Source organism: Panthera leo, chromosome B4, assembly GCF_018350215.1.
Source record: "Panthera leo isolate Ple1 chromosome B4, P.leo_Ple1_pat1.1, whole genome shotgun sequence".
NCBI lineage: Eukaryota > Metazoa > Chordata > Mammalia > Carnivora > Felidae > Panthera > Panthera leo.
This window is the reverse complement of record NC_056685.1, coordinates 35,236,827-35,258,284: the sequence shown is the minus strand read 5'-3', so window position 1 is coordinate 35,258,284 and position 21,458 is coordinate 35,236,827. Positions and strand designations below refer to the sequence as shown.

The 21,458-nt window shown below is 46.9% G+C and overlaps 1 protein-coding gene across 1 annotated transcript in view; it reads left to right on the top strand.

Annotated features, from left to right (window-relative positions):
- CACNA1C (calcium voltage-gated channel subunit alpha1 C) overlaps positions 1-21,458 on the top strand; it is a 657,848-nt gene that overhangs the window by 60,331 nt on the left and 576,059 nt on the right. Inside the window, exon 3 of the mRNA XM_042945417.1 lies at positions 2,277-2,382. Within this exon, the coding sequence (XP_042801351.1) occupies positions 2,277-2,382 (106 nt within the window). The remainder of the gene's footprint in view (positions 1-2,276; positions 2,383-21,458) is intronic.

Genomic DNA, 21,458 nt, shown 5'->3' with positions numbered 1-21,458 from the left:
GAGACACCCCAAGCTTAGCCATCACCCACTTTGGTGGAAGGAACAAGTTGACATTTGAGGATTGGATGCATGAGGTCTGGCTCAGCTGAACTGATGTGCTATCACCCTGGTGGGAGGAGCACAAGGGACCAGATGATGGGAATGAAACTGAGCAGCCCCTAGGTCGAATGCATGAGGTCTGGCTCAGCTGAACTGATGTGCTATCACCCTGGTGGGAGGAGCACAAGGGACCAGATGATGGGAATGAAACTGAGCAGCCCCTAGGTCGAATGCCACTTTCCTAAGCAGATGGGGAAAGGGCTAGAAGGGAAGAGGTTTTGTGATAGGAGGAATAAAGTGCTAACTCCCTAAAAATGCTTTAGGGTAACTTTAGGATATATCAGCATAGAGTAGTCCTTACAAACTCAGACTTTGGAACCAGACTTCCTATGTTTGAATCCCATTCTGCCACAGGCTATGTGATGTTGGGCAAGTTAACATCTCACCTTTCTGTGCCCCACTGTCCACATTTGGAAATAGGGATGACAATTTTATACTCAATCACTCAGGGTGTTTGTATGGAGCAGTTAGAAAAGAGCCTGGCACAGAGTACGCTCTCAGATGTTAGCTACTGTCCTTCCTGTTGCCATCACTGTCATCATTGGCATCACCACTGTTATCACTAGTTCCTTGGCCAACTCAAGGGGCAGCACATATTGGAAAAGATAGTCAGTAGGTCTGTTTCTGGACCTGGCTCTGCTATTTGTCAGCTTGGAATCTGGGAGAGGTTGTTTTACTTTCTGTACCTGTCAGTCTGGGAGGTTAGGCAGGTCTGCCGCCTACCATCTTGTGGATATCAAGGCACACGTAGAAAATGGCAGCCTTCATGAGGTATGCTGGGTAAATGGACCCTCAGCTATGCCCATAGGGCTGAGGGGGATCAATAACTAGCACAGCAGCTAAAGCCTTGACTAAGATGCTTTCCAGGCCCAGAATTGCCCTGTTAACACAGGTCAGAGGCCATTCAAGGTAGGAGAATGAACCCTGGACTCTGTAGTCAGGGAATCTGGGTTCTAGTCCTGACTGGGAAGTACCTGCTGTGAAGTCTTGAGAAAGTTTCTCAGGCCTTCTGGGCGTCAGAGGTTTGGACTAGATAATCTCTAAGGTCTTTCTCCGTGCTTTGATTTATTAACTTTGTGAGTACAGGTTTCCCTGGGAGAGGAAGTTGGTCCCTTCTTCCAGGATTCCCATCCTCTTTCCCTTCCTCTTCCTGTTAGGTCCCATGGGCAAGCCTGGAAACCTGGCAGTGTTATGGGGGTGGGGGGAGATGGGGCTGGAAGAGCATAAACTGGCCTTCCTCTGAAGTTTCCCCTTTCTGGCCTTCATTTGTGGGTGCAGGGTAGAAGGACCCTTATCATATTAGGTCATTTTTTTCTTGAGAATGTGTTCTTTCTGGAATTTTGATAAAGAAATCTGGTACAAGAACTTCACCGAGTGCACTGCCATTGGTGAGTGAACCAGCTTGTCCCTCTAGATCCCAGCACGCGCCAACGGAAAAGTCATGAAGATCTAGATGTCAGCCTTGCCCGCTGAAGGCAAGGCCTCCACAGACTAAAGAGCGGTAAGGTATTCCATGTGGAGCTGTGTCTTGGAGCAAAGATGGCTGTCCTGCCCTAAATGCACAGGATACATGCTGCTGTGCTCTTGAGGGTCCAGAGCCCCCAGCCATCTTCAGGTTCTGTGGAAGGTGTCAGAAGATAAAGTAGAAAGGGGAAAAAACACTCTAAACTTCAGATTAAAAGATCTGAATCTCCAAATTTCAATGAAAAATCTTGAAGTCAAGTCTGCCTTAAATCTACTATGTCACCTCTCCCAACCATAGCTTGAGTCCCTGGGTGGCAGCGTGGAAGCCACGGGAAAAGAGGTGTCTAGGGGACAGCCTGTCCCAACTGGAGCAGGCACTGCTCTGTAAAAGCACCCCTGAGCACACATGAGGGAAAAATGAAGTCCAGTGCAATCTAAATAAATAAAAGAAGAAGAAAAAAGTTTTTAGAAATGTGTGTTTACTCTGGCACGCGACTGGCCTCCACTGCTTTTGACATATTAGGAAAAATTTTGGCGGGGACCCATTAGAAGCACTTTAAAAGGCATATGTTTCTTCTCAGAATACAAGGGGCTTGGAATGTATTGTTCAAACAAAATTCTTATGAATCTTTGATTCATTTTAAAATATATATGTGTATGTTTGTTTCACTTATGCCTTCTGTGGCCTTGACTTCCTTAACTCCCTTCCTCAGACCATTTGAAATAATTATTTTACTGACTATTTTTGCCAATTGTGTGGCCTTAGCGATCTATATTCCCTTTCCAGAAGATGACTCCAATGCCACCAATTCCAACCTGGTAAGTCCACCATCCCAAGTCTCTGCTTTTCTCCCTCGGTGCAGGACTGAGCTTGGATCACATGGATTCAAGGTGGAATGTGGGGAGAAGTGACATGTGTGTTTGACATGCGCAAAAGTGCTGCCACGCTCAGATCTCAAGTGCTATTGCTGTCTATTCAAATCAGCACCTGTCTTATCACAGCCTGTTTTCAGAAAAAATATTCCAATTAGGTGGTGGTGAGATGTGTGCTGTGTGTGTGTGTGTGTGTGTGTGTGTGTGTGTGTGTGTGTGTGTGTGTGTTGAGGGCTACAAAATGTGCTGCATAACTTGCACGTGCAGGTGTTTGCAGGCGCAAGCTTTCATCTTGGGTCATTTGTTACTTATTTTAAGCGACTGTGTCCCATTGGTAGGGTTTGCTCAGGTGATCTGTAGTATCACTGCACGAGAAGTAATTTCTAGGAAGCTTTTAGGAAAGTTTCCTTTTGCAGCCAAGATGTATTATTTAGTTGAAAGGGTTTTATTTTCTTGGGAAAGGCGGCTTTCCATTTGGATTGTTGGGAGGCCAGTGCTGGCAATTTGGGGTTAGAATTTGTCCATGGAAAAAGCGCAGAGTGTGTTTACTTTTGGCTGAGCGTGAAGTCATTACAGAGGCCTTTGCTCTGTCTGGGCATGGGAGGAAAAGAGCTCTGGAATGCAGTTGGCAAAATCAGGGCACTCCAGGATGCCTCTGCTGCAGGCGGTAGGAAGATCCTGCCTCTCTCCCCCTCCCCCCGCAGAGACACCATAACTTTTCCTGTGATTCCCACCAAGTGCATCTTTTCCCCTCATCAGCACCTTCCTCTAATTAGCGAGATTGGGCTGTCTGATGAGATCGTTTTGAAAAGAAGCAGGAGGGTTACAGAATTCTCCTTTCTGTTGTTGCTGGCTGCTGATGGTATCATGGGTGTAATTCTTTTGCTTTTTAACCTTTGACATTTTCTTTGGCCCCTTCAGCAAATAGATCTGATGCACATTTGAAACTTCTCCCCTGTTTTCCCCAGTTCTGACGATTGGCCCCAGCTCCATATTGGGTAAGATGTTATGGTGTGAGCCGGGCTGCTGCGTCTTATGGCTTGGCTTGGGCTACGTGTTGGGGACAGGTTCCCTAGCTGGCCAGTGAGCTCCGAGTGATGACATGGCCAGAGTAAGCAGGCAGGCAGAGCATTAGCAGTCCATGCGGCCTTCTGAGGCGTGACCTTGTCTCTTAACAGGCAAGAAATCTTTACTGTGTCAGAATAAATACAAGCAGGAGTGTCTCCCAAACGGCCCTTGGAAAAGCTGGAGCATCTTCCATCAGTTATACTTGTCTCTGTGTCCACCTCCCTCCCCCCACCACAGCCCTCCCGAAACCCCTGCAGCATAGCACTTAATCTGCAACTTAAGAAAAAAAAAAGAATCTGTGTCTTATTCTGAAGCCAGTGAAGCTTTGGGTGTACTCTAGGCAAAAGCAGTGGGGAAAGTGGCTAGAGAGTTTGTGTTTATTTTATGCCCCAGCCCCTCCTGTGGAGCTCCCTGGGGGGATTAGCAGCACAGAGAGGGAAGCCTGGGCTGGCTGCATGGGAACAGAGGGGCTGGCAGGACAATGAGGGGAGGGGTTGTGTTGGACTTACCGTGGAGCTGGGGTGGAGGTCGCGGAGTGCAGAGACTGCTGGAGGGACAGTGGAGTTTTAAAATCACACCACAGAGTGATGGAGGTGTTCTAAAGTGGGATGGTAGTATGGTTGCACAGCTGTATAACTGTACTAAAAATCATTGAGTCATATATTTAACAATGGGTGATTTTTATGGTATGTAAATTATACCTCAATAAAGCTGTTTTTATAAAAAAGCATAATACCAGCATGGAAACCCAGGCCTTTCAGTGCCTCCCAACATCAGCTGCTTGTTGCTCTTTTATACCTTGCAAATGAAGGGGAGGTTAGATAGGTGGAGGGAAAGGGGTGATGGGGACAGCCAGTGAAATTTGTCAGTGACATTACACTAGGAGTTTGGGCAGGGGGGTTGCAGAGCAAAGTGTGAAGGGTTGAAAAGGGGCTTCTACGTGCTAGATCAATTCCCACCTCTTTCAAGCCATGGCTTGGGCAGTGACTTACCAAATGAAGGAAGCATGATAGCATTTCCTTTATCCCAAATACAAACACACACAGATAGACACATAGATACACACACAAACACACAGAGACATGCACAGATAGACACAGACACGCACATGGACACAGACACACATACAGAGACATATACATACATAGACACACACGGACATACACACAGATGTATACACAGACACAGACATATGTGCAGGTATATTACACAGACATGTAGACACATACACAGACGTACACACACACAGACATACACACAGATGCACACAGTAGACATACACATAGACATATACCCACAGATACACACAAACACATACATGCACATATACATACACAGACACATAAACACATAGACACACACACATGCACACACTTCTCTAATTCGGCTCCATTCCTGAACTTATATATATGTATGTGTATGTGTGTGTGTGTGTGTGTGTGTGTATATATATAATTTTTTAATTTTAATTTTTTTTTAGCAAGAGCCTGCATTTGCCACTTCTGCCAGTTTGCTTTTGCTCTTTCTTCAGCTCCATGCTCTCTGTCTCCCATCTCTATCTCTGGAAAGTAAAAGATATGGATCTCAGTTGGCAAACTCAGGAGGGAAAGAAATGCAATTTGTTTTTGCTTTCCTATAACTGAACATCCTGTCTGATTTGTGACTCCATTTGGCCTGTGGCATAAAGCTCATTCCTGTAAGTGCTCTCAGTCCCTTCCCTGTAGTTGTAGCTTAGGGCCACTGCATTATGGAGCCAAGGGGACACACTGCTCTTGTGTGGTCAGTCCACACCATTGAAGAGGCCTTGTCCCTCTTGGAAGGGCCTTGGTCTTTGATCCCTGCAGGCGGTGTGGTCCCTTATTCTCCAGCATGGGGTCTCTTGATCTGTAGCTCTGGATCTCTTGTGGCCGCGCTGGGGCTGCAGGATGGGGACACAGTGAAGATTTCAAGGCCTTTTCAAGGACACACCCCAGGGCCTCACTTATTTTTGTTTCCTTGCTGATACTTCCAGGTTTGCCATCTTGGGGTCTTTCTTTGGGGCAAGGTTGCCCAGCAGATGCCTCCTGTAGTCTTCTATATGGTTCTCAGTGCCCTGACCTATACTCTTTGAACTCTGAAGCCATGGTATGACTCCTGTTCCCTGCATTCCACTGTGTCATACCTTCCCTGGGAGAGTGCAGGCCATCAACTTAATGGGAGGAGTGCACGACGGCCAAGGGGTATTAGAAAACCCCTAAAATAAACAACCAAGCCAAACCCACACTGGCTTGTAGACCAGGCTATTATTCTGCTCCCTGGATATAATGCATATGAGTGTTGTGATTTGGGCCCTCTTCTTCCCCTTTCTCTCCACAGCATCTTATGTTGTGAGGTGCCCCTTTGCAAAACTGTTTTGTCCCTTGGCTTTGGGACATAGTTACTATCAAGTCCCCTCCTATGTCTTACTTTTTTTTTCCTGCTTCTAGCTTCTTGTCTTCTATGGGGACTTTTACCGGTCTGTGTTCTGGCCTCTCTTATTTCCTCTTTTTGTGCTCTCCCTTTGGTGAGCCCGGCTACTTCCACAATTTCATGTTCCCTGTCTAGCTGTTTTATGCTGTTCCTAGACTTATGTATCCAGCTCTCAGCTCTTTTCTAAAGCCCGGGCTAGGATTTCCTACATTAGAGAGGCCCATAGACCAGTGCAGTGATTCCTGAAACTGGCTTGATTATTACAAACACCTGGAGAGCTTAAACTGAAAGATTCCAGTGCTTTGGTAGATCTGATTCAGATTGAGTAGTTCTGGGGCATGGTCTGGGAATATGCATTTGGAAAATCCCTCATGGGCAGGATTGGGGAGCTAATGATCAGTCAGATTTGGGAGCTACTGGCTTTTTGGATGGAGTAAACTTTGAGTTGGCCTGATATGGGTTCATGTCTTGGCCATGTCTTTGTATCTTAATCTGGATCTTAATGTGGAGTTGTTTATTTTAGTCTTTCTGAACCTCAGTTCCCTAGCCTGTAAAATGCAAGTAATGCTCCCTTGCAGGGTTGTGGGGAAGAATAAGGCCGACGGTGATCATGAAATGCCCAGTATGGTCTTGGCACACAGTGACATGTGCCAGGATGTCTTGCAGACACTTCAGACAAACAAGTCCAGATAGGATTTATCCTCGCTCTCATCACACAACCGGTCTCAAAAAAGAAAACAAAAGAAACCATGCAGGAATGTTGCTCCTGACCTTTGCTCTTAGCCTGGTCACTGGCTCTACGGACTGACCTTGGTGTCACACAGAGTCATCCTGAACACCTTATTCCCCTCACTGTGTTCATCTGAGCAGACTTCCAGAAATGGAGTTTCTATTGACAATATCTCCAATTTAGCTTCCTTTCTATTTTTGAAGTCATTTGTGTAAACTTCCTGTGACTTTGTTTCTTTGTCTGTAAAGTGGGAAGAGCATAATCACAGTATCTACCTTGTGAATTGCTGTGAGGATTAATGAGACAAGACGGCTGAGGTTCTTAGAAGAGTGCCATAGTGAGGGCTCTATGCTGGGCAGTGGTGGTGTTGTTACCCTCATGCCATTGTCAGCATTCCAGCCTGGGCCATTGTGGCCTTTTGCCTAGACTATTGCAATAGCCTTTTGCCTTGTATTCTACCTCCAGAACCTCCTTCTATGGGTCCATCTTATGCTCCTTCAGTCATTTGACAAACATCCATGCCCAGAGCCAGGCACAGTGTTTGGGATATTTCAAGACGCAGACAGGAAAGATAAACATGTACAGATGTTTGCAAATCATGAAAGGTCTTTTAGGGGCTCAAAGTGTCAGGGAGGAAGCACTGATTTGTTTTGCTATTGGGAAGAGAAGAGGGAAGGCTTCACATGGGAGGACATATTTGAGTTGCCTCTCCCAATAAGAGGTGATTTCCAGGCCAAAAGAGGCAGTTTATGTGCTGCCAAAGCGAGCACCAAAAGAGGCATTTCAGGCTGAGGTGTACACATGTGCAAAGGCCCTGTGGCTGTGCCCTTTATAACTAGCGTTTCAAGTGAATGAGAAGAGCCAGGAGGCGGGGGGGTGGGGGGCTTCCTGGCCCATGCCAGCAGTTGAACTTAACTGCAGGTGATGGGAAGATCCTGAAGATTTTAAGAGCAGCAGAGGACTGGGTCTGGGAGTCTTTTTGAGAAAGTGTGCTTTCTTTTTTTCTTTTTGAGAAAGTGTAAGGAAAATGGCTTGGATAGAGACTTCACTATTTGTAAAGAAAAAAAGAAACTGCAGAAGTCCAGATGATAGTGACAATAGGGATAGAAAGGAGGGTGGTCGATTTAGGAAGTAAGCCTCCCCAGACTTGTGACCAATTGGATATTGTAGATGAAGCAGAGAGCAGAGTCCTGGGATGGTGATGTGCCTTTAGCCAGGAGGACTTCACATTGAAGGGGAAGGGACTGAGGGATGCAGTCTGAGCTTTGTTAAGTGAGAAGCTCATGGAACATGCACATGGAGATGTCCAACAGGCAGTAGATACTGGTTAGAGGCTCAGGAGGCAGTTGGGGCTGAAGAGGGAGGAGTGAGGGCATAGATGGTAGGAGAAGCCACGGGCCTCATTTGGAGCATTGCAGGCTGGACCCTGGACTCCCAGGCTGCAGCCATGAGGTGGACAGAGGGAGGGGAGCCCCAGAAGGTATGACAAAGATTTGGCCTGTGAGGTAGGAGGGAAACCAGAGAGAGTAGAGTTATAGAAGCAAAGGTCAGAAAGTTTACAAACATAGAAGAGAGACTGGTTGCTGGCTCAGGCTTGTCTTTCTGGCAGTCCAGGAATCCCAGGAGGACTGGCCTGCTTTGTGGGGGAAGCTGAGCTCAATGCCCAGCATAAGAGGAGAGGACATAGGCTGGCATCTGTAGTCTCCCCCAGGCCCTGAGATAGTAGGTGCATAATGACTGTTTATTGAGCTTCAGTGTCGTGCCAGAACATGGTCCCTCAATCACGTAGGTTCCCCTAAGATGAAGCTCGAGAATTCCCCCAGTACTTTCATGGTGTGGTCCTATATTTTAAATAAGGAGCTGCTATTTCAGAGTCCTGCTCTGAGAAAAGCAAAGGAGGGATGATGGCAACAGCAGTGGTTTTCGGACCTCGGTGGGTGAGGATCCTATGGAGAACTGGTTAGCATGCAGACTCCCAGGCCCTGCCCCAGAGACTCCCATTCCATGTCTGGAGTGGGCCCCAGAGTCTTGTCCACGGTCATCCCCCCTCCTCTGTGACCTGGTGTGGGGGACTGGGGACTGGCCTCTGAGCTTGTCATCATAGGGTGGACCCTCCTGAAGCTCGCCCTCCTGACAGCCCTCTCTGGGACATGTTGGCTGCTGAGAGGTTTCCCACTCTGTTGGGTTCAAGAACAGACTGTTTAACGAAGCACGCTGGTGCTGTCACAGAATTAGCAGAGTCTTCCTTTCACACACCCTGGCAGACTCACATCTGCGCTTATGGTTTTCCCTTCCATACATCCTCCGTCATCCTCTCCTTTCTCCTGTCTCCTTAATATAACCCCCACTTATTTTTCTAGCACTTTGCTTTCTTCTCCTTCCGAGAGATGAAAAGTATTCCGGTATAGAATTTTTTTTGGCTCTTTCTCTCATTATTTAAAGAAAAGTCTGTTTTATGCTCCACCTAACATATACTTTTGCACCCAAATCCATCATCTTTGTTATCTTTTCCTCATGTTAGTAAAGGATAATGAAACCGAACTGGCCCATGACACGACATTTCTCTCTGTGTTATTCACAGTATTGTTACTGGCAATGCCACCTGCTATGCAGTACATCATTTATAATATAGCAGCTGTAAACCTGTTCCACCAATAGCCGTTACCCAGTAGGTGTATTGTAGGGTGTCTGTTGAATAACCTCAGCGAGTGGGGTGAACTCATTGTGTGTGGAAAACTCCCAGTTCTCTCAAACCCTGAAGTCCACAAAGATTTGGCTTGGGTTGAAATATTAAGAAAATATATTTGGCATTTGACCTTGTGCAAAGAACAGTGCTGTGTACTTTCTGGAGCAAGAGCCAGGCTCTCTGCGGAGGTGGAGAGGCCAGAAAAGGAGTTGTTTTGGGGCTGGGCTTGCCATCTCCATTGCAGACTAGAGTGAGCTCAGGGGGATGGGTTTGTGAGAGGTACTTGAGCCACATTAGGAAAAAGGTTGGAATGTCAGATTTCCTCACTTCCTGCTGTAAAGTTGGGACAATGATGAGAGTTGGCGTCATAGGCTGGCCGCGAGGGTTAAATGAGTTAATGTATGAGAAGTGCTTAGAACAATGCCTTGGCACAGCAAATGGGTGTTGTCCTTTAGAACTCAAAACCAGAGGCTGAAAGCCATCCCCTCCATCTGGTTCCTTGGGGTAAGTCAGGATCAGTGGCACTTCAGGCTAGCTTTTGTTTCAGAAGGGCGAGAGAGGACACCCAAAAGCCCTTGTTTCTAGCAACTCTAATCTGGCAAGATGGACGTGTGTCTGCACATGCCTCAGCCTCATCGTCTACTGCACAGGGAGGAGAGTGGAGATGCATTCATGGTGAAAGACAAGCCCTGAAAGGAGAGCCCTGGGTGGCCTGTGGGGGACCCTATCCCGCACCCCCACAGGTGTCTTGTGCCTGGAACAACCCTGTGTCTGTCTCTTCCCAGTCATAGCTTCGGGAGCCGGGGTGTGCCTGGGCACTGTAGAGTGGAGGTTTCCACAATCCCCAGGCAGGCTGGGCTGAAGGCACTCTGCAGGGTCTTGCATTTAGGCCACAAGTTCTGAGATGAGTCCAGGACCTGCCCACCAGGCTCTCCGAGACCTGGGTGGCCCCAAGTCAGAGCTTCTATTTGAGAAGTGAATAAAAATGCCAGTTCAGGGGGCCCCTAATCTCTCTGCAGTGAGCTGTGATTTCTTGAATCATCAGGTTTGTCTAAGAGTGAGACTTTCATGCTTCAACAAAATGCAATTTGTTATTGCTACCTTGTATGTGTCATCTTAATGCCCCAGACTTACACACTTTGCATAAATACTAGGGTTGTAAAATACACCAATAGATAATTGCAGGTAATAAGCCACATAGCTTCTGCATCATACGTGAATCGTCTCTGTGCTGTGTGGTGAGAGGGAGCAGGGTTGGGGAGAGGCAGCAGTGTATAGTCTGTCTTTGGATGAGAGAATGAGCACGATACCGTGCTTCCTCTGAGGCGCTCATTGATTTGGTCAGGGTGGGACCTGGGCATGGGTATGTCTTAAAAGCTATTCTGGAGCCAGGGTTGCAGGAATTGACCTGGGAAGAGAGACCTGAACTGCATGGCCTTAGGTCAGCCACTTAACCTTCCTATTTGTGTCTCTTCCGGCGAGTGGGAGTAATAAAACCTGCTTAGTCATAATAATCGCCCTTATTGAGTGATCACCAGGTGCCAATGCTTTGCAAACACTATTCCTAATCCCCACAGCAATAAATTATAATATCTATTTACTTCTTTACTTGAGGGTAGAGAATTTTTCCCTTTTGTTTGCTGCTCTATCCCCAGCGCCTTGCGCGGTAACTGGCATATGTCAGGCTCTTGATAAATATTTGTCGAGTGAATGAATGAACCCTGCCAGGTAGTATCCCTTTATTTCAGATGAGGAAATAGTATCTCAGAGAAATAAAGTGACTTGGTGAGTGAGTGGCAGAGTTGTAATTTGAACTCAGGACTGTATGAGAGCATTGCCTGGGCTCTTTGCTGTGTTCTCTGGAGTATGTAGGGTTGCTGTGAGCATAGAATGAAGTAGGTGTGAAAATGTTTCAAATATTAAGCACTCTCTGGCAGTATTAACAGGTATTTAAAAAAAACAAACTTGGTTCTGTTGCAGAATAAATTTGGTAAATGCTGAGAGAACTGAAGTTAAATTAATTTGTTGTGAGACTTCTTGGAGTCCTTAACATGATAACAAGTCACTATTTAGTGCTTTGAGTATTTTAATGCATTTAAGAATCTTAAAAACCCTAGTTATTATCCCATTTTACCGATGAGGACACAAGCTCTGAGAATGGAAATAATTTGTGCCTTGAAGCGTAGCTGCGAAGTGAACACTGTCTTGTAGACAGTTGTGTAGACACAGGCAGTTACCTGTGTGTGTGTTCTTAACCATTGTGCTACAGCAGCCTCCCTGTGAGTTAAGGTGCCTCTAGGCTCCCTGGACTTTCCCAAACCATCTCAAACTACAGACAGTTTGAGGAGTGGTATTCCTTGGAACACACCATGGTGAATGCTGTACTCAAGTAACTCAGTGGTTTAAAACCACATGCAGGAGAAAACCCTCACCCCAAGGATGGATGCTGTTGGGAGAAAGGACAGAGCAGGGAGCAGGATGGGGCACACTGCAAGGCCAGTGCAGCAAAGGAGGCCAGCAAAGCCCACCTGGTGGCCGGGTCAGGGACTTGGCATTTCCAATGGGATGGCAAGTTCCCTGATAGAGTTGTGCTTACTCTGTCTTAAACCCTCGGGTGCCTGGGGCAATTGTTTGACTCAGTGTTTCCTCACTAAATATTTCAGAGGAGAAAGCATTGTCTGCTCTGCATTTGCCAGAGAATGGGGTGAGAGGAGATGATGCTTTGAAGTCTAAGCATGGTGACACCTCTTGCTCCATTTTTATCCATCTGTATTCATTTTGGGGGGAAAATGTTTCACACGGATTCACACTCTGGGTAATGGAACCCCTTTCATGTATCAAACTCCTTTTAACGTAAGTATATTAGAAGAAAGTCTTTCTGGAATATAAAATACAAATCCCTGGATCTTTAAAAGAAAATTCTCAAAATACTCCCATCCTTTTCTGGGACTGTACAGTCACTGGAAACTTCAATTATTAAAACTTCTGTAATACCATAAAACCATTGAGAGAGTGAAGGAAACTCCAAATGACCCCAGAACACTGTGACCTGAGAGGGTCTTTGGGCATCATTTTCATACACCGTCCCTGTTGGGGTGTCTCTTGCCCCCGTACCAGCCCTTTCAGTGTGCTGTTCCCTCTCTCCTGGGAGTGTGGAAACTGGATAACCACATCCATTATAGTTATGTACAAAGTAAGAGTAAATAGACTCTGATTTAGGAATGCATTAGCTTTAATTTGTGGATTTTATACAATTGATTTTGGCTTCTCAGAAGCCTTTTTTCCTCTTTATTCCCTTTGTTCTTACTGATTTCTGTATGATTGAAGTTGTTGGATTAGTGCCTTTCAACTAATAAGAATAATAATTGCACCATCCACACTCATGTAGCCACACTTCCATCGCTGCCACTGCTGTATGTATGTTACAGTGTTAACTCATTTAGTCCTCTCAATAACTCCATGAGACCTCTATTATTATGATTATAATCATTCCATTTTAAAGATCAGGGAAATGAGACACAGAGAAATGAACTAGCTTGCCCCAGGAGTGTGGATCCTTAATCAATACCCTTAACTGCTGTGCCCTTTGGCTTCCCTAAGGTGGATAAGGGAGAGGTGTTTTGCCCATAATATGCTCCTTTTAATTACTGGGGGCTCAACTAGAACACCTATAACATATGTGATGGTCTTTTATTTTAAATGTTTATTTATTTATTTTGAGAGAGAGAAAGAGAAAGCAAGCAGAGGAGGTACAGAGAGAGAGAGAGAGAGAGAGAGAGAGAGAATCCCAAGCAGGCTCTGTGCTGCACAGAGCCTAATGCGGGGCTTAAACCCACAGACAGTGAGATCATGACCTGAGCCGAAACCAAGAGTCAGACGCCTAACCGATTGAGCCACCCAGGTGCTCCTATATGATGATCTCTTTACCAAGCGTTGTCAGAGGAGGAGGGACAATGAATGTAGGGAATAAGCGCCTCAGGCTGTATGTGTTTGTGAAAGTCTTAAGGGCATGGCACCCCTGGTCGGTGCCATTTGGCAAGTGTGGGAGGTAGGTGAGAAGAAACTCATTTGTGTCCATTGCTGCCTGAGCAAAAGACTGGCTATGAGACCCGAATTCTTTCAAGGATCCCTGAGTCACATTAGCTGAGACCTTTAACCAAGTAGGCCTTCAAGCCTCCTCCTAAATAGATGAGAACCTCAGGTTGGAGCGGAGGACCCAGAATCAGCCTGACTTCCTGACCACAAGCTTAAAACCTGAATGAGCCTTCTTGGGGACCGAGTCAGTCCCTTGAGCAGTCTTGGGGACTGTTTGGGGAAGCGTTCTAGAGAGCTAGAAGGGCCTGCATTTGAATGAGGAGCTCTGTTGGGACCCTGGTCTGTATAGTCTAGTGGCTGGGCCAGCAGAATCAGATGTAGGGGACTTCAAGGGCACCCAACCTCAGATGAGAGCCACATCCCCTTTCATGGGTGTGGCTTTGTGGGATACACCTGAACACTCCAGGCCCCTTGGGATATGGGTAAACATATAGCCACAGCCTAAACCCGGTAGTGTGATGACGGTGAGAGAGCCCCAAGTTTGGAGTCACCGACCTGGGGTCTAGCTCCCATTTGGCCTCCAACTAGTGGCATGGCCTTATAACTTTATTTCCCTGGCCTTTAGATTTCTTGGTAGTGACATAGGTAATAGCTTGTACCTCACAGATTCACAGAAGATTCAAATGAGAGGATGTATATAAATGCTCTGTAAAATGCAAAGTGCCATATAAACATAGCTGCATTATCACAGTAACTATTGTTATTAAAACTAGTCCGATATAGTCGGTCTCTGATACATTTACTCCCTTTTTTCTGGTATGTTCCTCTGTGAACCTTTTCCTTTAGCCTCCTCTCAAGATAACTTAGAGATGCAAAAGAACTAAAAGCCAAGTTCCAAATTTAGTTCCTGACCTTTCCAAGATGGATGGTGAGCGGTGTGGCCATAACCTGTTTGTGCTGAGTGCAGCTGGGCTGTTGGAGCCTGGGAAAGCCAAGCTAGGGGACAGCTGTCATATCCTTGACTGGGCTGGGGCCTGGAACCCCTCACCCTACATGTAGGGAGCCCCTTGCTGGGGAGCTCACTGGGTGCTCATTGTGTTTGCTCTTTGGGGCTAGTTTAACTTGGGCATAGGTGAGTGTGTCAGGAGAGTAGTTCCTTCAGCACCATCCTACAACTTGTAAAGCCTTCCAAAATACAGGGCAGAGATGACAGGAGAACACTGGAGTTTCTGTGCTCCAGGACACATCATCAACAATATGGCCTGGGAAGCGTTCTCTCTCTAGTGCCTTCAAGTCCTTAGGGACTGGGTCAGACATTGAGAATAAGGACAGATGTCCAGGAGGGGACCTCGTGAGCTGAATCGGGTCTTCTGCAGATTGGACCACAGTGCTGTGGGATTTGTGGTCAGGTTAGGTCTTCACAGGCTCAGAGAGCACAGACCTCAGAGCCACCTGTGCTTGTGGGTGGATTCTGGTTGTGCAGGCAAGGGCAGTGGCTAGTCTGCTTGAGAGCTGGGCTATGGTTACAGGTCAAATGCAGTTGGGTTTGAGTTGTGGCAGCTGGCAGGGTTGGAGAAGAAGTAGATGCCAAAGGGAAAGGCACAGGAACATGTGTCATCTTAGTCTGCAGGCTGCCACAGGCCCACTTTGCTAGCCTACTTGGTGGCTGAATTCTGGGATGACTCCCAGTGCCCTGCAGCCTTGCACAGTCAGTCCTGTCCCCATGATTGTGGGGCTGTCCTGTGATTAGGACAGGAGAGCATGACTGTGGTGGGGCATGCTATCCCACATAGTGGCTTTAAGAAAGGGGCAAAAATGGAAGGACAGAGGTCTAATCTAGTTTGGTGACTGGGCCCTTCCTGATGAAAAGATTCAGAGTACAGGAGGGTTTGATGTGTGGGATATTTTCTGTTGTTGGTTTTCATGAAGGAGGGACCCTGTAGCAAGCATCTGAGCATGACCTCTAGGAGCTGAGAGTGACCTGATCTGATGGCCATCAAAGAATGAAATTCTGCCAACAGTGTGAATGAACTTGCAAGAGGACTCCCCTGTCCGTCACTGCCCTGATTTCATCCTGAGCAGAGAACCTGGCCCCTCTGTGTCTAACCAACAGCACTGTGAGCTGTCAAATGCATTTTGTTTCAAGCCACTAAGTTTGTGGTCATTTGTCAGGCAGCAGTAGAAAACCCTCAGTTCCCTCCCACACTTACACCTGGGCATTGCTGGGCTTGAGCTGGTCTCTGCCCCTTCACTGAGGGGCTTCTGCTCACATTGTTGTTCCTCTGCTTTGCCTGGCTAAATGCAGCTGGCCCTTGATGTCTCAGCCCAGATACCTCCACTTTATGCACTTGTTCCTCTGGCTGACTATTATGTATCCTCAAGGCTCCGATTGGAAGTCACTTTTTGTAGGAAGCTTTCTCTTCTCTTTCACAGCTCCATAAGATTTTCTAGATTCAGTAGCCTTATGCATGGTTTTGCTTTCTGCGGTTTCAGTTACCTACTACAGTCAACCAAGGTCAGGAACAGATGATCCTCCTTCTGATGTAACGTCAGAAGGCCAGCAGTAGCCTAGCACTGTATCGCAATGCCTATGTAATTCATTTCCCTTCATGTCATCACACAGGCATTTTATCATCTCACGTCATCACAAGAAGGGTGAGTACAGCCCAGTAAGATATTTTGAGGCAGAGAGACCACATTCACATAACCTATTACTGTATATTGTAATTGTTACATTTCATTATTAGTTTTTGTTATTAATTGCTTATTGTGCCTAATTTGTAAATTAAATTTTATCGTAAGTATGTATGTATAGGGAAAAACCTACGATCTATGGAGCTTGGTACTCTCTGTGGTTTCAGGCATCCACTGGGGGTCTTGGAGTGTCTCTCTGCAGATAAGGGGGGATGTGTCTCTTATCTAAGCACTGTTAATCTCCTGTTTATTTGTATGTGTATCTCACAGTGTTCGGTTGGTAGGGCTTCTGTAAAAAATTGCCACAAATTTAGTGGCTTAAGACAACAGAATTTTTTTCTCTCACAGTTCAGGAGGCCAGAAGTCCATAATCAAGGGGTCATCAGCATTGGTTCCCTCCAGGCACTCTGAGCAAGAATCCGTATCATGCCTCTGTCCTCGCTTCTGATGTTGTCATTAATGTTTGCCATGTGTTGGCTTCTAGACATCTCACTCCAGTCTCTGTCTCCACCTTCACATGGCCTCCTTCTCCAGGTATCTGTCTCTTTGTGTCCAGATTTCCCTCCTCTTATAAGGACACCAGCCATGGGATTAGGGCCCACCTTAATCCAGTGTAACTTTATCTTAACTTGATTCTGTTTGTAAAGACCCTGTTTCCAAATAGAGTCATGTTCACAGGTACCAGGGGACACAATTCAACCCACAACACTCACTAACAGTAAGCTGTGTGCAAGCCGGGATCATGTCCATATGGTATCCAGCACAGTGCCTGAATACCGTAGGAGCTTAATATGTATCTGCTGAGTGCCTGGCTGGTCTGTTATAGGCATTGCTTCACTTTAGGGAACAGTGTGCCTAGGGTGGGTGTGTGTGCTGGCAAGGGTAAGCTCCTGGTGCCCCTGTGACAGCAGAGCTGCCTGACAGATGGCAGCTTGGGTGGCAGCAGAGGTCCCTTCCACCCCAAAGGTCTGAGACCTTAACTCAGTCCTGTAGCTCAAGACCTGCTCCTGTCTTCCCTCTCTTGCCTCCTTGGCCCACTGGTGTCAGATGTGTGCCCGAAGGGAAGGGAAAATTCTGACTGCATCATAATTGGAGGTCTGTGGGTTGGGCAGCTCTCCAGGTTACAGTAGGCCCAGTCCTGATGCCTCCTTAGCCCCTCCTGGTGCCAGTGAGTGGGAAGGAAGAGGCCTCCCAAGGGGCCGCAGAGAGGGCCCTGGCTTCCCCACTGGTTCCCAGTGCATCCTGACCGACCAGGGAAGGCTTGGGCTGGTCCTCCTCTTCTTCCCTGGCACTCAGGGCCACTTGAAGCCAGTTTGGCAGAGGCCTCAGCAGTGACTTATCTTTGCCAAAGTTCAGTCCAGACAGAGGGGAGGAGCTCTTGGTGGACACGTGGCAACTCAGCCAGCTTGTTCCACACCCTTCAAAGTGCTGTCCCTCCCTCTCTGTTTTGTGTCTGTGTGTCATCGTGTTTCTAGCAGAAGACCCATCCTGTAACCAGAGAATCTCTCTCCTGGGATGGGGACAGTCCCGAATTCACTCTGGGACCAGTCATAGAAGGTGGATGATTTGTGGAATGATCCCCGGAGAGGATCAGCAAGAGGGTCCTTTAACTGCCACCAGAAATTTCTTTGTGATTGTAGATAAAGGGCTCCCAGCACTCTTGATTTGGACTTTGCTCCAAGGACCATTCTTGAAGCATAGAATGTACTCACTGAGTATTTCCTGAATAAATAACTGAGTGGGTATGTGAGTGAGAGAACTTGCTGGAGGAAAGGGTACTGGAGAGGTGGAGTGTGACTGAAATAGCACCATCCTGTCATTCCAGACCTTTCTCTGCTCCTCACTAGCTGGATGACCTTTGGCAAGTAACTTTGCCTCTCTGACCTCTGTTTGTACATTTTTCATCATCCAGGAGAGGATTATAAGTTTATTTATTTTGAGAGAGAGAGTGGAGGGGGGAGGAGCAGAGAGGGAGGGAGGGAGGGAGAGAGAGAGAGAGAGAGAGAGAGAGAGAATCCCAAGCAGGCTCCACACTGTCAGCACAGAGCCCGACATGGGGCTTGATCCCACAACTGTGAGATTACAACCTGAGACAGTATCAAGAGTCAGGCACTTAACCGACTGAGCCACTTAGGTGCCCCAAAGAGGATTATGTATAGATGGTCCTTTTACATTTTGCACATCTGGAGTCTTTGCCTGGTTGCTAGACCATTTGACTTGGTGTCAGTACAGTCATTCACACATTCATTCAATAAATGTGTATTGGCTGTCTGCTGTGTACCAGCTAGGTGCTGGAAATATAAAGTGTGCATACAGACGAGGTCTCTGCTCTCAAAGAGCTTATGTTCTATGATATCAGTCAGTAAACAACAAGGCAAATTAATAAGCAAGAAAATTTCACAGCATTGACAGTAGTACCATGAAGAAAGTAGAAGAGGCTCTGGAGGCAGAGAGCAATGGGGGTGGGGGTGGGAGGCAGGGAAGGTCTCCGAGGATGGGTACTGGAGCTGAGAGGTGGTGATGGGAAGGAAGGGACACTAGAGGCCTGTGGGAAAAGTCTGCAGATGGACCTGGAGCAGGGAGGACTCACAGGTATGTGTGGTGGGAGTGGCTGGTGCACAGTGAGGAAGGTGAGGAGGCATGCCAGCTGTCAGACAGATGGGAGGAGCTGCCTCACCTGGGCCATGCTGAGGGGGTTGCTCTGAATGTTGGGATGGCAGGTCCTTTTAGCTTGTGAAGGTCTGCAAAGGAGCAGGAAGCATCCAGAAGGGTGATAGGAGGTCAACAGAGAAAGGTGAACATTTCTGCATTCACTTTGTCATTCCAAAAGTGATGTATGTGTTGCCAGTGGACCTGTGTAGGTCTCACCAAGAGGAGGGAAAGGTGGGAGTTACAGAAACATATCAATGGCTCCTGTCAGAATTCATCAGTGATATGGAGGCCAGGTACCTCTGGAGGCAGTTTTCCTGACTCTTCCATACACTGTGGTCTTGGTGATCCAGCCTTTGGTAACCTGTCAAGCTCTCTACACCCTGATTCATGAGGGGAGCCCTTCTGGCCAGCCCATTGGGTGGTATACAAACCCTTCTGCTCCTTGGCGGCTGGAGAGGATTTGGAGCCTCCCTGGGGCATCTGGCCTCTGCAGCCTTTTGCTGTCAGGGGAAGAGGAGCATGGAGACAGCACTCTGAATGGTTTCATTTTATGTATATCTGTATATCCCATCTATCTGGAAGGAGAGTATGGGCAGCCTACATTCAGAAGTTCACTCATTTCCTTTGATGGCAGCCCCAGGGCAGAGGTCAGCCTTGTGTGAGTCATAGTAACCCAGTCTATATGAGATTAGCTTGACCAGAAGCCTGTCCAAATATTTGGAGGGGTAATGTTAGAGAGGTGTCTATTCCTTTCCATCATTTGGGGAGTACAGCCAGGTTGACATGAGACTCAGACACAGGGGAGAGAGCACTGAGCTGGGTGGTCCCTGGTCTAGTCCTGGCATAACCACCACCTGGCTGTGTGCCCTTGGAGGTGATACCTGATGTTTATGAGTACTTCTAATGCCATAGCTTTGTGCCTTACATGCATCACCTCATTCAGCCTCCAGCAACCATAGGGGGTGGAGATATTGTTATCCCCTGTGACAGAGAAGCAAACAGGCTGGAAAAGTGGACGATTTGCCTGGGTGATTGCACCTGGAGAGCAAGAACCCAGAGTCCATGCTCTTGGACTGTCCCCTGCAGCTTTGGTAACTGGCCTCTGCTGGCCGAGTCTCATCTGTAAGGTAGGAGTGGTGAGATGATCTCTAAAGTCCTTTGCAATCTAATGTCATATGAATTCCTTCCATTAACTACAACAAGATACAAGCCATTGATAGCACCAAAGTCCACATTCCAAAGCGAGGAAACCAGACATATTCTGTACACAAAAACAATTTTTAGGAATTAATCACAAAGGGGGCAGATCAAGAAAAACTTGGTATTCTCCCTTGCTTTGGAGGAACTTTAATTTTTTTTAATGTTTATTTTTGAGAGAGAGAGAGAGAGAGAGAGAGAGAGAGAGTGAGCAGGGGAGGGACAGAGAGCGAGGGAGACACAGAATTGGAAGGCAGGCTCTAGGCTCTGAGCTGTCAGCACAGAGCCTGACATGGGGCTTGAACCCCCAAACCTTGGGATCATGACCGTGGCCCAAATCGGACCGACCAAGCCACCCAGGCACTGTTTGGGAGAATTTTAAAGGACTTTGTTGAAAGACTACTACTATTGGATTTCCTGGCTCTTGTTGGGTTGTGGTAGGGGATCAACTTATGCTAGAGGTGATACTTATCCTAAGTTTTGCTGACTTTCCTCCCCACCTCCACCCCATAATCCAGTGGGACATGCTATCTGCATGCTGTTAATTGTGTCTTTAGTTTACTTTAAAGTTGCCTAAAGACATTTGACTATAAATTTATAACCACTGGTATTAGTGGTATTTAAAGAAAATAGCTATGGTAGGCAAGGTTAGCTGGTTCATCCAAACAAAGATTACCAGAGCCCTACTCTGTTGCTTGAGGTCAGCACTGTGTGGGCACATAAGAGGTGTAAGCATCCCTACTGAAGCATTGAGAATGCAGAGCTAGGTAAGACATATGGAAACATCAGGCACTAATCTGTAAGATTCTGATATGATTCTGATGTCCTGATTAGTAGAAGGCCAAAAAGGAAGTGATTAGTGTGAACTGGAGTGGTAGAAAAGGTTTTGCTGGAGGTGGGGCTTGAGTGAAACCTGGAAGGTGGTGGAGGAATTGGCTAGGCCAGTGGTAGCAGTGAAGGAATTCCAGGTAAGAAAAACAGGAGATACAATTCCATGCAACAAGTACAATTTTGACATATAAACATGGATTTCTCAAAGTTCAGTCTAAGACCATTTTTGGGGTGATCTGCATTCATTCATCAACAAATACTTACTGAGCACCTACTGTATATTAGACACAACAGGAGTTAAGACACACAGTTCCTGCCTCATGGGATATCGTTCTATCTAAGGGAGACACGTACCTACTCAGCATCTAATTAAATAACTAATTTTTTAATTATAATTGGCCTCTAAAATATTTATGTTTATGTTTGGGTGTGACTATATTTGCTTTAAAATAATATTTACCTGGGGCGCCTGGGTGGCGCAGTCGGTTAAGCGTCCGACTTCAGCCAGGTCACCATCTCACGGTCCGTGAGTTCGAGCCCCGCGTCAGGCTCTGGGCTGATGGCTCAGAGCCTGGAGCCTGCTTCCGATTCTGTGTCTCCCTCTCTCTCTGTCCCTCCCCCGTTCATGCTCTGTCTCTCTCTGTCCCACAAATAAATAAACGTTGAAAAAAAAAATTAAAA